The following is a 17,781-nucleotide window of genomic DNA, read 5'->3' on the forward strand; positions in this document are numbered from 1 at the left end:
GTTACTGGAACTCAAAAGTGAAAGAATTTATTTGTGTTAACTTTTTATACCTTCTCTGCTGCCTTTTTTCTAGTGCTTCATTTTTTAAAAATTTGAAACAATTGAAAAACAAGCATATCTTGAATATTATTTTGATTACTTCCAGCAATCATTTAAAGTAAAAACTTAACTATGAGAGGATATAATATGTACATATTGTATATTGTCTCTGATGAAGCATGTATATTAATCCTGTGCATTATAAATCAAGAGAGATTCCCATAGTGCTGAAATACTTCCTACTAGAAGGAAATGACTTTTTAGACATTTTATGAAGCTGATCTCAACACCATTTACAGTCCTCAATGTAAGTGATAATTCATTTGCAAAAACTAGTATAAAATTAGCAAGGGATGTAAGCATATTCATAGTGACTTTAATTTGAGATGGTAGAATGAAAAGATAATCATTAAAAATGGGGCTATTCCCATTTTCACTGCTTTATTTAACTTTTAGTCAATAAACAAAGGTGTAGGTACCAGCTCGATTATTAAAGGCTAACTTGCTGAGCTTAAGAAATACCCTTGTAAACTTTTTATTGTAACCTCAAACTTCCACACTGGTATATCATTAACATTCACTCACAGGTCTAAATAATTCACTTAAAAGGTAGTTTTCATAGCTTTTGACATTATACTATTAAAAGGCCAGTAAATTGGGGCATAGAAGGAACTTTGTGATGTCTGACTCTTCAATATTTTATCAAGACTTTTTTCTTTTTTTTTTTTTTTTTAAGAAATGCTGCATGTTCTCAGAGGTTTATAAATGGCTTCATTGCTACTTGATCTGAAGAAATATACATGAATGGCTACATTTAATCCATATTTTTTCACAGTGTTTCACCTGCTATATGTTTACAATTTAAAATACATTTCTTAGATAGAATCTTGCCATTGGTTAGAGTGAAGTTTGTAATTGATTAACTGTTTTTGTTTCAAGTATTAGTTAATGTTTATAAGTTAACCTTTTAACACAAGGTGCTCACTGAAGATCTGAAGGTCCTACTAAACTATTTAATGTAATATAAGAATGCAGGTAACCTTGAGTTATGGGTCATTTGCAGAAAAACAAGTCAAGTATGCATTTTGAAACTGAAGCAGTTAATATTATTTATTTGGTGACTTCTGATTTATGGTCCTTTGCACAAAGCTATACTATTATTTGACAGGTGACTTTTTTTCTGACATTAAATAATTTTGTCACCAATGTTGAGAATGATTAAAAATTTTTAAAAAGATGTTGCTTATAAAATAACTTCTGTCTTTACATGCCTGCCAAATTTTAGACTCAGGGCCTCATTTCTTATGCATCAGTTTAGGGACCACAGCTTACATTTTTGGCTAGACTCCTACCAGTATGTTTTGCTGCTTATGAATAAAAAGTAATTGCAAACATGAATTTAGGCCCTAGCCATATGTCTTGCTTTAATTTGAGTATTTTCACAAGTATGAGAAAAGTTTGTACTGACTAAACATAATCTCATACTGCTCATAGTCTTGAGAGATACGTTTTCAAGCGAAAGGGTAATATTCAGTATTTTTGCTTTTCCTGATTTTTTTAAAGTTTTAAATATTTTAAAGGGATAATTAATAATATATATTTTGTGATTTCTCAAGGAGAACAACAAATTATACAATAGATAAATGGGCTTCAATCCTAATTTAAAGGAGGACTAGATACTTTTTTTGCATTTACTATTAACTTAAAATGGCCACTCTCAAAGAAATCTTGGTGTGTATTTCTTTGGAAATTTACCTAAGCTCACATCTTTTAGATAAGAGATAGGATTGCAATTTATGGGCTTATTTTTTGAAGTAACATCAAAGGAAGCCATGGAAAAAAGTGGCTCCCATGCTTTGTTCTTAAGAAAAACGTTAGTTGAGGCCTGCTAAATTCAAAGTAAATGATGCTAGCCCTTTTTCATAAAATATGGCATGATAAAGTAAGAATTTTTTAAAAACTGTTTCAGTTTTTGCCTTGTCATATTTGTCATCAATGCTGTGTCATATGTTTTACCTTACGTGCAGAATTTGATGCCTTTGAATGCTGTTGATTTTTAAATGTGAAATATATTACCTGCTTTGTGTTAATTATATATAGAACTCTACAGTCTTTACACATGTCCATTCCCAATCATAGTTATATAAATATTTACTTTCTAAGTAAAGTATTAAGCATTGTTAATCATGAATTAATTGTAAACCAATTATGCTATAATTCTGTGTGAATTTAAACACAAATATAGTTACACTCAGGCATCATTCTTTTTGTTGATTTGTTTTTGGTGATGGGAATTGAACTCAGGACTTTGCTTTTGCCAAGCAGGCTCTGTGCTGCTAAGCTATATCCTCTGCCCTCAGAAATCATTCTTGCTTTAGTAAAAAATTTCCATTTTACTCAAAAGTATAATTTTGGGTCATTCTATCCCATATAGTTTTTTCAGCTTGTTTTGATTGGTTGATTGAGTGTACGTATGAGTTCTTTTTCATTGTTGTTCGTTGTCCTTGTGTCTGACTTCTCTGTTGCTGAGGTGTAATATTTTTACTTTAAAAATTACATTTAAAATTATCAGAAATCTGTGACAAAATTATCACCTTTAAATGAATAACTAAGTTTTCTAATAAAATTAAATTTAGAATTGTAGAGAATTAATTTTATATTATATCTACATTAAAGTATATCATGTACTCATACTTGGCAGTAAAATGTTTATCTGCTCATTAAATAGAAATAGGAAATTATTTTAAAGGTTAAAATTTCTTTTGAATTACTGAAGAGGTTTATAATATGGAATTTCTTATTCCAGCAGTTCTTCATGCACCTCCCTTGTTACATAGCTGAACAGCTTTCTGCGCTTTATTTTTATGACCTAAATTGTGGTTAATAATATTCCTTGTTCTACTTATCTTACAGAAATGTGAAAATCAGATAGACTAACGAATTTAAAGTGCTTGGAAAAGAAATGTGCACATATCTGTAATTGTAAGCATGTCATTCATTTTGTGGCTTAGTTCCTGTTTTGTGCACTAAATAGATAAAAACATTGTTTCCTGAGTGCTGCACGCTCTTCTAAAAGTATCATATACATATGAACTCATTTGATTCTTACAAAAACTCTATAACCTAGGTACTATCACTGTTCATTTTACAGATAGAAAATGACAGAGGAGCTAACTAAGCATTCTGCCCAACATTACACAGCCGTGAGTGCCGGGGCCAGGATTTGAACCAGTCTGACTCTAGAATCTTAATCAAATGCTATGTGGTGATAGAAACTTAGATCAATAGGCTGCTGCTAGATGGTGGAACTTTTCCTACTAGGTTCTGAGGACAGCCTGTATAAATTTCATACTATGGCGAGGTATTGAGTTCACCACATTCACATTCATTGTTCTAATTTAGAAGAAAAAAGTAATATAAATCTCTTTTAGATCAGTAAGACATCCATTCATGGTATTATACAGATATGTGGTGGCATTAATATGTGGTGAATTAAATATTTTTCAATCATCATGGTAGGTTTCATGGCACATGAATTCCCAAAGAAAGATGTACTCTATGTCCATTTGTAGCTTCTGTGTTAGTGTAAAAAGTTTCCTCTACAACTAATAATGACTATTAATTTTGCATGCTGTCTTTTCATTAATGATTAGCACATTGGTAATCAGTTAATATTATCTGAAAAATAGTATAAAGTATAAAGCAATAGTTTAACAATGTATGAAATCACTTTAGCCCTGTGTATTACCTGATATTGAGCAAAATTGTAGTAGAGAGACCAAGATTATTTTGTTTTTATTTTGAAAGGCCTACAGTATGCAGCCTTTCTCCAGGACAGCAACCTCAAACAAGGTGAACTAATTTTGCACTGTTACTTTACTTTAATTCTACTTCTTTTTTTTTTTTTTTTTTTTTTTTTTTTTTGGTAATACATTTCTACTTCAATTTAGGTTAGCTTAGTTAACTCTTGCTAGACTAGCTTGTTAAAATCATACTGTCTTTACATTGCTTCTAGTTTTGAATATTGTGCTAGTAGGTTTGCCTTTTTAAAGCTTTCTTGTTCTGAAGCAGTACCTCACATATACTCTTATAATGAGGCTGTATCTAGAGTAGCTGATGACATCTGGTGGAATCCAATGAAAATGCAAGCTTAGTGTATTGTCACATACAATTGAATGTTAGTCAAAATGATTTGTGTTTATTAAAAGACAAATTGTAGGCTCCTTGGCTTATAACAAACACACATATATCGCTTTACCTCAGAAAAATTTTCCTGGATTCAGAATGTAATAAATCTTGAATCTGACTTCGCATGTTTTAAATATTCTCAACAGCTACTGCCATGATTAAAAGAATGAACAGCATTGCCTTGCCCAGCACATACTTTCTTTGGAACAGAGTTAATTAACATATAATCAAGTGTTCCTCTAATTTTATTTTATTAAAATAGTACTTTTATGAAAAACTAAGTCTCAAAGACAGGTTCATGCTATCTTCATTTCATAGTTGGATAGTGCAGGGAAGGAATGAAAGGAAGCGGGAGCTATTGTGAGGAGGCCAGGGCTATGCTCTTCCTTCCATTGTTAATTCAAGTAATATTTACCATCTTGACCATCACTTGAGGATGGGGCAATATAAAGAAGTTCAGATGATTAAACCAGTTTCTGATATAAGCCAGCAACATCCTTTAGCATGTTTGTAAATAGCTACAGGGAAAATATTCTGAAATTCTTTTGTTTTGGAAAGAATTCTGTTAATTCAAAATAGAACAAGGTGGGCTGGGGGTTTAGTTCAGTGGCATAAGTGCCTGCTGGGCAAGCATGAGGTCATGAGTTTGATCCCTGGTACCAAAAAAAAAAAAAGAACAAGGTGTCTTATCTCCACTGAAACTTAATTTATGTTGGAAAATTTTTGATGCATCAATTAGAGTATCCAAATTGCAGCATGCAAATGAGATATATAAAATAGATTACACTAATGAGTTTTGTTTTAATATAGTTAAGCATCACACACATCTGTTACATTGATGTGTTACCACTGGGTCAAACTTTGTGGATGTAGTAGCTTGTTTTCTACCATGCACAGAATTTTTCATATTCAATATTTTATGATTGTAGTCCCACTGAAGTTATTTCACAAAGCATGTACATATTGCAGCAAATAACTAAAAAAAGTGCTTATACATTTTCACTGTTTTGGTCAGTGAAAAGCAATTTGTTAAACAAACCAAAAAGTTTACATTTATGCAGATTTTACTAGTGTACCCTAGTGATGACACTGTAACATTAGTGATTCTCTACCTTTTTTTTTTTTTTTCCTTTGAAAGACTGGATAGTAACGCTCAAATATGGTCAGGCAGAACACTTGAACTTAGTTTCTAAAGAAATCAGTGAGATATAGAAGCCATTTTATTGAGAGTAGTGACATTCAAGAAAATGAGAAAAAAAACTGCTCAACTTTGGAAACAGTGTAGATAATGACTTATCAAAAGATAAAATGAAGCCCAAATGTGGAATATTAAGGTTCTGACTAGAAGTGGGCTTGATTATGCTAACTGTAGGTTTTCCTTTTGTTCATTTGGTTAAAACATCTATAAAAGAAGGTTAAGGAATGCCTGTGTTCCTGCAGTCATATTCATTTATTTCTAGAATACCCACATCAGGAAATGAGCCTACCTCCTTTTTCTTTTCTATGGTATTCTCCTTTGGACAATATGATTAAACCTTTTAGTTTCACATGTTCAGTTTACTTCTCCAAATTCAAAGATAAAGAATAAAAAGCATCATCACGTGTTGCTATTCTGCTCCCACAGTGTGTAAAGTACTTCTGTATATTATATAAAATTTAAAAAATAAAACAAAGCGGAGGTTTATTTATTTGAAGTTACACATTGGTTTGGGGTACTCAATAACGGAAAAGGAATCCTTAGATTATATTTTAAAAATGAAAGATAATACTACAGAACTGGGAATGGCTTTGAATATGTTTCATTTTGGACTGGTTTGCTATCAGATCACCTTAAGGCACTTCTGAGTGTTCATACTGTTTAGGGAAGAATTTAAAATTTAAAGAGGTAAATTTCTAGGTATTTTCCCTCTTGTTTTATCACAGTAAATGTCAAAAACTGTTTATAATGCCTAATTTCTGATGGAGTTTAGTGTCGATTTTGTTCTTAGACATTGCAGATATTGACAAAATGTCATACGAAATTATTTTGTATTTTTTGTAGGACTGGGAAACAGAAAATCATGACTGGTATTGTTTTGAATGCCATTTGCCTGGAGAGGTGTTGATATGTGACCTGTGTTTTCGTGTGTATCATTCCAAGTGTTTGTCTGATGAGTTCAGGCTTAGAGACAGCAGTAGTCACTGGCAGTGCCCAGTTTGCAGGGTGAGTACCTATGAGCTTTCATGTGCTGGTCAAAGGGTGGAAATAAATGAATAATAGCTTCACAAAGGTATTCCAGGTGGTCTTGCCAGGTGAATGGATAAAGCACTGGAGGGTGGGGGTAATCTACTGAAATGATGATACGTTAACACGGCACTCGTAAAATGGGCATCACAGAACATCTATCATATTTCAGGGTGTGGATTTTAGAAAGTTTTAATTACATAAAAGTATACTCTCTTCCTGTATACCTATCTCTAGATTATGTGGTGACTTTAATGGAATATGAAGCACTATACCATATTAAGCTTTGTTCACTAATTATTTTCTAATGAACTGCACAGTTTATGCTACTTAGCACACTAGTAAAAGGCACATTGTTGGTCACATTCATTATCTGCTTCCCGTTTTATATCCATGTGATGTTACCTTAATTTTTGCTTACATTGTATTTGGTGGGTAGAGGGATGGGAAGAAGTCTAATTCCTTTATTTAAACTCAAGTGAATTACCTGATAGGAAAAATAGATACTTTCCACAATTATTTCCATTCTTTTTCCTCACTGAAGAGTATACATGCTGATTGTTGGCTGTAGAATGTAGTATGTCTGTGCTTATGAGTGATGTGTGTTGATGAAATACTACATTAAATTTGACATTGATGGAGATGAGTACAGAGTTGGTTGAAACCTCTATTATTTTGTATTTGCTATTATTAAAATACTTATTTGGAACCATGCAAATTGTGCAGGCTACTCATGATTTCAATTTGTGAATATGTTTTATAATATTTCAGTAATTTAAATGTTCATCTTCTAAAAAGTTTTGTTTTTGCAACTTTTCCCTTTATAGTTAGTCAAAAATTTCCTGCCAGCTTGATGAACAAATTTGTTATTAACTGGTTTTATGTTACATGTTACATAAGTCTACTTAATCTTACCAGCACTACTGTACATAGTTAATAGGCAGACCAAGACAGTGGAGATAACACAAAAAAATGTTAAATGGTGACATATCAGTTAGACACCTAAATGCAAGGTAAATAATGGTAAATTTCCAATCTATATGATAATGATAAACTAATGACAAATTTATAAGTCTCAGTAGTATATCAGTATCAAATTTCAAAATGTAGACGTCTTTGAGGTCTGCAAAATGAATGTAAGCAGTGGTCTGAGTAGTCACATTTTGAGCAAAGGAGCTGAATTAATATTTGTACTTACTGATTTAGAGTATACATTTTAAAAGCAAATACGTGTCTCCTGTTTTCACGTTAAAGCTAATACTTTATAAGATTTCAAAAATAAGAGTACTGAGGTAAAAAATACAAGACCATAAAAAAGGTGCAGTGGCATTGGTCAAACCGAGAATCAGAACAGATGTAGGAATTCAGAACGCTAGTTCCAGGTATTCTTGTGTCTTTATAACCATAGCTTTTTCATAATTTAATGTCTAGCTCTTATTGTCATAGTGAAGAATTTAAGTAAAAATACGAATTTTTGAGGAGTTAAATTTTACTGTAGATATTTTATGTTATTAAGAGTATGTACATGTATGTTATACATCCAGAATTCACTATCAAGTCTGATTTCATTTTCTATATGTATTTGCTATTTTCTGATGAAATGAAACAAGAAAAATTCACAATGTTGTTGGCTAACACAGAAACATGCTCACCCTATCCTGTTCTTTTCTCTCTAGGCTTGCTTTTTGCCTTTTTAAGTTCTAGATATTTTTATGATTTAAGAGTCCAGTTGTGCTTACTGAAATGACGCTGCAAGTCTACACAGATTCTTGAATTATTCATTTACTTTATAGCCTATGAACTATTCTGCAGTAAGACTTAAAAGCCTGTTTTGGAAGTTGAATGTGAGCAGTTTGACCTTGAGTTTTAAAATTTCCAAAGAAAAAGCTGTCTGTGAGAATCTATTATTTTATTCTGACAGTTATGTACAGGAGAAAGATAAGTGCTAATAATTTCTTTCATTGGAGAAAAAGTAATAATGACCTTGAAATTCTAACGGAATTCTAAATATCTAAGTTTTTGGTTGATTTGACTTTTTTTAAGGTGCCAAAAATTCAATTAATTATTATTCAATTTAGTAACCTAACAAAAGCATGACTGACCAGATTTAAATTTTCTTCAGCTAGGAGAACTTTGACTATATAAGATTAAAGCTCAAGAAGTACAGTTCCAAGTCAGAAAATTTTCTCTTTTTATACTAATAAGAAATTTTGAGGATAAGATGCCAGAACTAAATTGCAATACAAGTAGAAGTAGGAAATGGAATTTAATCACTACTATCTAAAATTTAAAGTAAGTACTTTTCTAATATTTGTAATCATCAGAAAACTTGTGTTCATACAACTGCTTTTCTCATGCAGTTTTGAAAAGGGTCACTGAGAATGGTTTTGTCCCATTGTTGTTCCCAGATTTGATTGAACTCAAGAAGGTTCATCTCATATGCATGAATATTTCTGAAATACTTTGAGAATGAAATACTTTGTAATATCTTCCTTTCTAAAATATAAACTTTAAAGACACAGCAGTTTATTATTGAAGAGAAGCTATGAGTATCTGATTAGCTTTTGCTTTGAGAGAGTCTGCATGATGTCCAGTCTCACACATTTGTTACTGAAAACTCTTAAGAGAGTTAATATTTTTTTAAAATTAATATAAAAATTTCAAATAATGTAAAAAAGAACAAGTAAAACAAAATTCCCAGAAACTGCCACATGGTAGGCAAATATTCTTAAGACTTACCCCTGTGCTTGTGTATTACAGGTGCATCAATTTGTATTTGTATCTGTATTGCTGTATCACTGGATATAGATAATTTTTTGCAGCCAACAATACTCTAGAAGTCTTTTTTAAATATTTTTCACAATTTAAAAGGGTTAGCATAATTTGTTTTAATCAGTTCCCCAGTAATGCAAATTATGTAATTTTCCGCCATTCCGTATTGAAAATTTTGTCAAATGTAACATTCATATTGCTTTTAAAAATCTAGTTCCATTTTTAATTCCTAAAGAAGAGTCTTATTATTTAGGTCAGTGTGAAACTGAAGTTTCTGTTTTGTCTTATTTGAATGGGTTTTTTTTTTGATACTGGGAATAAAACTCAGGACCTTGCGCTTGCCAGGCAGGCATTGTGCTGCCAAGTTATATCCCCAGCCTTTTATTTGAATTGTATTTTTCTGACATGAGCATAAACTTTCCAGAAAAAAAAAAAAACAGAAAATCACATCTCTTTTTGAAAACTACTTTTAAATTTTTAAAGGAAATACCTTTAAAACATAGCATAGCACGTTTTATTTTTAAAAAAGAAAGGAAGTTTATATATATGTAGCTCCATCTGATCATTTTTGATAAGTTAATTGAAATAGAATTCTTATATTTAAAGAATGTGGACATTTAAATTTTTAGTAAATATTAGCCATTTGTCCTTCAAAATATGATACCTATTTACCTCCACAGCACAGGAAACTATTTTTCAGTTTTTTTTAGCCAATTTGATAACATAAAAATAAACACCTCATTTCAAATTTGCTTGATTTTTATACATAGTTTCCAAATCACAAAATCATTTGGATGGGATGGTTATAGGCAGGTGTGTATGTGCATATGTATGTGTGTTAATGAGTGTGTGTACACTGCACACTTGGCTGCCCACAGCCTGTGGGTGAAAACTGTGATCCCATTTGAGTAATAACTTTGAGCTTTTCTTTTTAGTACATAGGCAAGGCAAGAAACTCCACAACTACCTGCTAGGGTGGCACTACATTGCCTTTTAGTGTAGTGCCTTCCAACAGCTTTTTCTGTGGTAATGGAAATGGTCTTTGCATTGCCCAGTAATAGCCACTTGCCTTGCATGTCTGATGAGCTGTAGAATGTGGCTTGTAGACTAAAGAGCAGAGTTTCAACTTAACAGATGTGGTTTGTGACCATCATGATAAACAGTATCATTATAGAACATTTACATTCCAAATATCTGTAATACCCCAGGAGAAGCATCTTTCAGTGTAAAATGGAAATAGCTTACCCCATGAGAATATCCTAGCATTTTTCTCCCCATCAAGCATCGTCATTATGCAGAAGTGCTCCAAAAGAATTTCCTGCCCTTTTCCGAGTGTGCACAGCAGATTGAGTCACAAATACTACACAGATTGGTAGACATAGTATCTAATAGTGTTGCATTTGCTTTAGATCTAACACAAAACAAGTTAAATGCATGTTGTTTAGACAAAGCAATTGGCACTGTCCAAGTGAACAATGGAGGTAGAGTTTGAAAGTAAGCCCCTATTTCTTCCATCTTAATGTGTTCGTGCTCCTTGTTTAAAAGAATTTTGTTTTCATTACTTAAGGGAGTTAGACATTCATGTTATTGCCTTCACTTGAATCTACTACCATTTTTTATGTCATCTAACAAATTCTGGGTCACTTTACATGCCATGTGACTTTTAAATGAAAGAATCGATTTAAGGCTCAAAAGATCAAGTAGCATAATAGGTAGGGCCAAATTATTCCAATGTATCTTTAATAACTAGAAAATATTCACCTTCCCCAAATGTTTCAGATAGTATTTTTCTATGTTTAAGGATCACAGATTTTATGTTAGCATGTAATTGTATGATGAATTAATTTAGCCCGTTAGTAAAACAAAGAAATATAAGAGACTATAAGGATACAAAGAAGAATGAATGTGGGATAATTTTACTAATAATTTTGAAATGCATAGAATGTGTAATGAAAAGATGTCCCATATTTGTGGCACTTGACAGCAGTGACAGTAAGTGAATACCCCGCTCTGAGATGACTGTGATAACTTAAGGAAGAGAGAGCTACAATCCGTGGGGCTTCCATAGGTGGTATGTCTAAAACCCCTGCTTCTGCAGCTTCTTCTTAAAATATTTAGAATGAAGATATACATTTTGCAGGAAGGGATATTTTAAAAATAGGTTCATAGAAATCTATAAAATTAACTTTTAAGTTGGATGCACAGCCCTGTGTACCCATTCCTCCAAAAATGAAATAGTACATCCACTGGACAAATGAAGTGAACTTAACTACTAATCAACTAAGACTCCCGTTTTAGATTAAACCTACAGTTGTATCAGTTGGTGCATACTGATTTGGCAGTGCTCATTTAGTTAAAAGTGAGCTGAATTGGAAGCATCTGCACTGTGACTTTGTATTGTCGAGTTAAGGATGAAATCATGAGTAAAGCTATGCCTTGAAACTAGAGGTCAAAATTTACTTCTGCTTTGGGTATATGTAGGCAGTACATTTTTTCTAGTTTAAAAAAAAGAGCAAATGCTCATTTGATGTTCAGAACAGAATAGGACCAAATGATAAATAAAAATATCTTAAACATAAAATTCTTATTATGTATCTACAATGAAACAACAACTTATACTTTCTGGTCAGTTTTCCTCTGCTAATGTGGGGATTTATTACTGTTCTTACCCTGCAAAATAAGTACCTTTACATTTAAAACATTAAGGAATACAGATTGGATTTTAAGTAAAATAGAATTAGAAGTGTTAATTTTTTAATGTGGGTAATGATAACAATAATGAAATATTTTTATGTTTACATACAGCTGGGTCATGTCATTTTTATACAAACCAAAGTAAAGTTAATTTTAGAAGATCATGTCTGAACCCCAACTACTTTCTATGAAGCAATTTTGTTGTTCCCTGGCTTAGCCAAGGAAAAAGCAGTGGGAAGGCTCATAAAGGTTAGACAATTTTAAAACTTGGATCTAGGACATAAAACTGTAAAATCCTGTGTATTGTTACCCAATCTGTATTAAACTACCCATTCACCCTAGCAGGGAAAAAAACATTTCACATACTTTGTATATTGAATCCATGAGGATTTTAATGATGTGGCAAGAAAGGCTTGGATGAGTGTGAGATAAGTATATTTGTTCTTCGTAATGAATCTCCTATTGACTTGTAAGAATTTTATTTTTAATTGTACCTTAAGGAATTATGGAGATAATAGTTGAACTGGTTGGGGCTGGGGATTTAGCTCAGCGGCATAAGCGCCTGCCTTGCAAGCAGGCAGTCGTGAGTTCGATCCCTGGTACCGATAAAAATGAAAAAGACAAAAAAAAAAAAAAATAGTTGAACTGCTTGCTATAGCATGATGCTTAGTACTTAATCTAGATACTAAAGCCCATTTAGAATTTCCAGTGAACGGAAAATATGTACAAAGTGCACACATTTTTCTTTTATTGTCTCTGAAATGTACAGTGCACAGGGAAGGATTGAATGGTAGGAGAATGCTAGACAGGTGTCATTAGCTGTATAAAACCTCTGTAAGCTAAGGATTTGTGACTTGATACAGACACATTTAAATGATTTTCTGAAAAGAATGCAAATTTCACTGAGGGGTGAATTCTACCTTTGCCTTTCCAATCCTGTTCTTTCTTTGAAGATTAGTGTCATGTAAAAGAGGAGAACAAATAGACACAATTCTTGTGTTCTGTGAAAATGTTGCCATTCTTTTCCTATAACCAAACCCTATAGCAAGCTATGAAAGGGTTTGATTATCCTAAAAAGGCCATCAGTATTGAACAATAAAATTCACTAAATGCCAAACATCTCTTTCCGTAGCTAATAATATTTTAGCCATTTGGTGAATTTCTTAGTGGATGTAGTAGATTTAGAAATACTGTGGGTATTATGGTCTATGGATTTAAGTAGATAATTTAATAATTAATTGTTAAATCACTCCAGACTGTTTGCCTCAAAACTGCTTATGGCATGTGAACTCTAGATCTCAGTGAAAAGTAGTTGATTTTCAATAATAAAGAATTAACTTGTAAAAGTAAAAAATGAATTGACTTGTAAAAAATTGAGTATAGATGCAGCTGCAATAACAGTCAGTGTTGTTTTTGTTCACATAGATGAACAAGTCTTGAAACTCTGCATTAGTAATTATACAGGACTAACTTTTTCTCTAGCAAGTAGAGTATTAGTGGAGTCTCACCTGCCAGTATGTATACTCAAGAACTCATCTGATGATATTCTTAATAATTTCAGTTATCCTCTTACTTTTACGTGTAGGGAGCCATACTTGTAATAATTTAGAGAAGATTTTAAAATGTAAAATTCTTTTAAATCAAGTTTTTAAAAAAGTTGTCAGAAACTTGATTGAATGTGAATATTGCTGGGGCTGCGATGGGAGATTGTGACTGCAGCTCTGTGGAGTCCAGTGTTTAGCATGTTTGGTCCCATATACAGAAGTGGATAGATCAGGTTTTCTCCTGTTGCTATCAGCAGCAGATGTGATGGACTGCTCTGTCCTAATAGCTAAAAGTTGGGTTCAGTGTGTCACTTCTTGGAGTGACAAGGACTGAACATAGGTATATTTTTAGAAAATGATTGTCATTGATGTATCCCCATGGTTTACATGAGGAGGCATGACTGGGCCACTCATCAATTCCACTAGAGCAGCTGTACTTTTAAAGTCTGAAATGGTGAGGTTTCTTAAAAATTAGTTGTGACTTTTATGTTATTAGTGAATTAAGAGCATACTTCAGAGCTTCTTGATTTTTATAATAGTATATGCAATTTAGGTGCAGGTACAATTAATCGTTTAACCTCTACAATTAAGTAAGTAACATAGGTGGTTTATATACAAATTAGTTTTTCCAAATAAGATTCAGAGGCCACCTGTACCAGCTAACCTTGTGTGGTTATTTAAAATAAAGGCTTCATCTACTCACTGCAGACAGCCTCTGGGGAAGAGGCTCAGGAATTTGCATTTCCAGCAGGGATCACAGATGGTTATATGCTAACTTCCATTGATGTGATGATATTGCGCTTGTTAGTAAAATACATGAACTTGATCAGAAGTCAGTGATGGATATGTAGCCATCATCTGGTAATGAAATGGCACATGTATCAGAAGCAAAATTACACTGATCAGGACATGCTAACACAGATTTGGGTGTAAGCAACTTTCACATTTTTGGAAGAAAATTAAACCCTCTCCCCACCTTCTCTCAAACCCAGGAACTTGTGCAGCATGCTAAGTAGCTGCTGTTCTACCAAGCTACACCACAACCTAAATCCTAATACCCTTATAAATTCCAAGTACATGGAATAATTTTTATTGTAGCTAATGAAACTGAATTCTAATGACAATTGTCAATTCTGCCAGTATAATATTATTAATCATATACTATGAGCCAGATACTGTTAAAAACCATTACAAAAAGCACTAAAATAGACCAGTATGGACTCTACACTCACAAAAATTAAAAAGTCCAGTTCAGCAGTTGGCCTGTGCTTTTATACTGTTTGTAACCTAAGAATGGTTTTTACCTTTTTAAATTGTTGAACTATCCAAAGAGACTAGTAATCTTTTTTTTAATCCCCCCCCCCACACACACACACACACCAGGGATTGAACTCATGACCGCATGCTTGCAAGGCAGATGCTTATGCTGATGAGCTAAATCCCCAGCCCAGGACTAGTAATCTTGCAACATGTAAAATAACACAAAAATCCAAGTTTCAGTATCCAAAAGCTTTATTAGGCTACAGCTATGCTATATAATATAAATTATTTATGACTTCTTTTCATTACAGCAGTAGACTTAAGTAGTTGAACCACAGGTCATAGGACCAGGGATTTAGCTCAGTGGCGCAAGCACTTGCCTGGAAAGCACCAGATAGTGAGTCGATCCCTGGCACAAAGGAAAGAAAAGAAATAGAAAGACAGACAGACATATCAACTGCAAATATTTTAGGCTGCAAAACCTAAAATATTTACCACCTGCCCCTTTCAAGATATTAGAAATCCCTTAGAAAGTTTGAAATGCTTATTTTTTTCTGTTTTGTCTTCCTGATACTGGGAACTGAACTCAGGACATTGCACTTGCCAGGAAGTTGCTGCATTGCTGAGTTATATCCCCAGCCCCTTTTGTAATCACAGACTTGAGGACTTTGACAAGGTTAACTTCAGCAGCATAAATACATTACTTTTAAGAAGACACTTGAGTTTATGATTGTACATTTGGGAGAGGGGCATACTCAGGCTACTGAAATGACAGAGATTTCCACAAGTTCATGCTCTACCAGAATAATGTCTATACTACTGACAAGCTGTGACTTTAGGAAAGATTGAAGATTTCAGACCAATGAAGGCATTTAGTCCTGATGTTCTGGGTAAACTTCAATAGGATCAGCCGCTGCTATAGTATATTTCATCCTCAAACACTGCAGGTTACTAAGTGTGGCCAGGTGGCCTGATTTATGCTTTGGCTGTTGTTTCTTCCTAAAGTCATCTGATTTGATGTTGCCCAGCAATTATCTGTAACTGGCTTAAGATTTCCCATGGGTTTTTTTTTTTCCCTTAAAAATGGCAGCACTCATTATTTGTAAATTAAGAATATCTTACTTTAGTAGATGTCTTACATACATTTACAACCTAGTTTCAGCTATGTAATATTATCATTTAAAATGGTCACAACAACTTTGTCATGCAATAGAAGATTTCTTTCTTATTTGTAGAGTAAGATGTTGACTATATCTTTACCATGTACTACCTACCAGGTGATACGAACACATACCGATACTTACTGGGTTTTATTTTGGTGGATTCTGATCTGTACAGTGAGGTCTTTAATGGAGAATAGGTACAATGGGATTGGAAATAACGTGCAGGCGTTATGAGGTGTTATTTTTATATCTTGTTTTCAGGGTATCTGTTTAGTTATTTTAAAAACAAAGTAGTGTTTACATTCAGAGCTACTCTTTTAACCAGCTGTGGTGGTATATGCTTGTAATCACTACACTTGGGAAGCTGAGACAGGAAGATCACTGTGATTTTGAGTCCAAGCTAGACTACACAATTCAAGACCAGCATGAACTACATAGAGAGACCCTATCTCAAAACACCAAACATACACACGCACCCAGAAAAGAAAGAAACTACTCTTTTAATTTATATTGGTTATAGTAGTTTCTCTCAAGCCATTCTAAATGCCTTGGTTTGGCTAACAGGCACCAACTAAACACCACTATGGGGTGGCTCTGTGATGCTTAACCCAAGAAATCCCCCGAAGTCTTACAATACTGCCCTCTTTGGGCAGAAGGCCAAACAGTCTGATGCCCTTTCGGGAAATACTAAGTCTCTAAATTGTAACTATAATGTTTGAAAGTATTGGAAAGAAATCTTAAAGTTTAACAAATGAGAAAACTAATTACAACAAACTTTTGTGTGTGTGTGTGTGTGTGTGTGTGTGTGTGTGTGTGTGTGTGTGTGTGGTGTTGGGGGTCAAACTTGTTGTGTATGTTATGAAAACAGTCTTACCACCAAGCTGCATGCCCATCTCACAGCAAACTTTTGTTCCTGCAAATTATAGGAGAGTTTGTTCTGCTGTTAATGATCATCTGTTTTGTTTACATCAGTTCATCATGAAAGCACCTCTGCCTGTGTGTCTGGGAAAGGGATTCTGCCCTGCTCTGTAGTGCAGTACCAGGGCAGTGTGCCAGGGCCACTGTGCACTTACCTCCTAAGATACATCCATGCATCAAGTTCTTAAGAGGGGCTTTGTAACAATAGAGTCCCTTATTTATCACCACAAAAGATGTATTGGACCACAAATAAAATATAAAAATAAGCAAGGAGCATGGAAGCTTTCAATAAAATGATCCTCTTTGGCTGATTCCTTTCGGCCATTCCTTCTATATAACCAAAACCATTGAAGCTTCTAAATATAGTAAAAGAACTAGTGAATACTTAAAACATCATTATCATAGTTCTTTTGACATATGTAGTCAGAGATATATTCCTCCTTGTTCTACTAAGTAGCCTATACTAATCTGCTAAGTGAAGATTTAAGGACGAAACTTGAGTTGACCTCAAGATAACATTAAAAGAGAACTTTGAAAATATGCTACTTTATTCTGTCAGTACATCAGCAAAGACTAAAATCTCACTTACTGCCCTAGTATGTACCTGAACTTGCTTGTATGATCAGACCATCTTTTGTGACATTAGAGATGTGACTGACATTGAAAGCTACTTAGTAGAAACACCCAAGGGACTTTCACAGTTGTGACTGTATAAGCCCCATTTCTCACCCTGTTTTATCAGAATCTCTGGGAGTAGCACCTAGACATTGTTGGGAAAAAGTTACAGTGACATGGACAAGTCCTCAGCATGCCATTCAAGGAATAGGCTAGTACATATGCCAGTGTAGCCCAAATCCCACCAAGCTACAGGACCCTTGCTCTTGTCCCAATCCCCTCTCCCCAGACAACCATTGTGCTGATTGTTTTCTATCAAAGGTAAGTTTTATCTCATGTTAGGACTTTATAAGTGGACACTGGC

The 17,781-nt window shown here is 33.6% G+C and overlaps 1 protein-coding gene across 20 annotated transcripts in view; it reads left to right on the forward strand.

Moving 5' to 3' along the window:
- The window catches only part of Zmynd11 (zinc finger MYND-type containing 11), a 90,345-nt gene that overhangs the window by 51,971 nt on the left and 20,593 nt on the right, over nucleotides 1-17,781 (forward strand). For 11 of the 20 annotated variants that reach the window (XM_013156394.3, XM_013156395.3, XM_063260110.1 and 8 more), the window contains exons 4-5: nucleotides 3,847-3,891; nucleotides 6,269-6,430. The exons of 4 other annotated variants lie outside the window; for them this stretch is intronic. In XM_013156394.3, the coding sequence (XP_013011848.1) occupies nucleotides 3,847-3,891; nucleotides 6,269-6,430 (207 nt within the window). Of the gene's footprint in view, nucleotides 1-2,952; nucleotides 3,022-3,846; nucleotides 3,892-6,268; nucleotides 6,431-17,781 lie in introns of all 20 variants that reach the window. 5 more of the 20 variants (XM_063260115.1, XM_063260116.1, XM_063260117.1 and 2 more) reach the window with 2 other exon arrangements.

Source organism: Cavia porcellus, unplaced genomic scaffold (assembly GCF_034190915.1).
Source record: "Cavia porcellus strain 051 isolate PalLab524CR breed Dunkin Hartley unplaced genomic scaffold, mCavPor4.1 scaffold_13, whole genome shotgun sequence".
Lineage (NCBI taxonomy): Eukaryota > Metazoa > Chordata > Mammalia > Rodentia > Caviidae > Cavia > Cavia porcellus.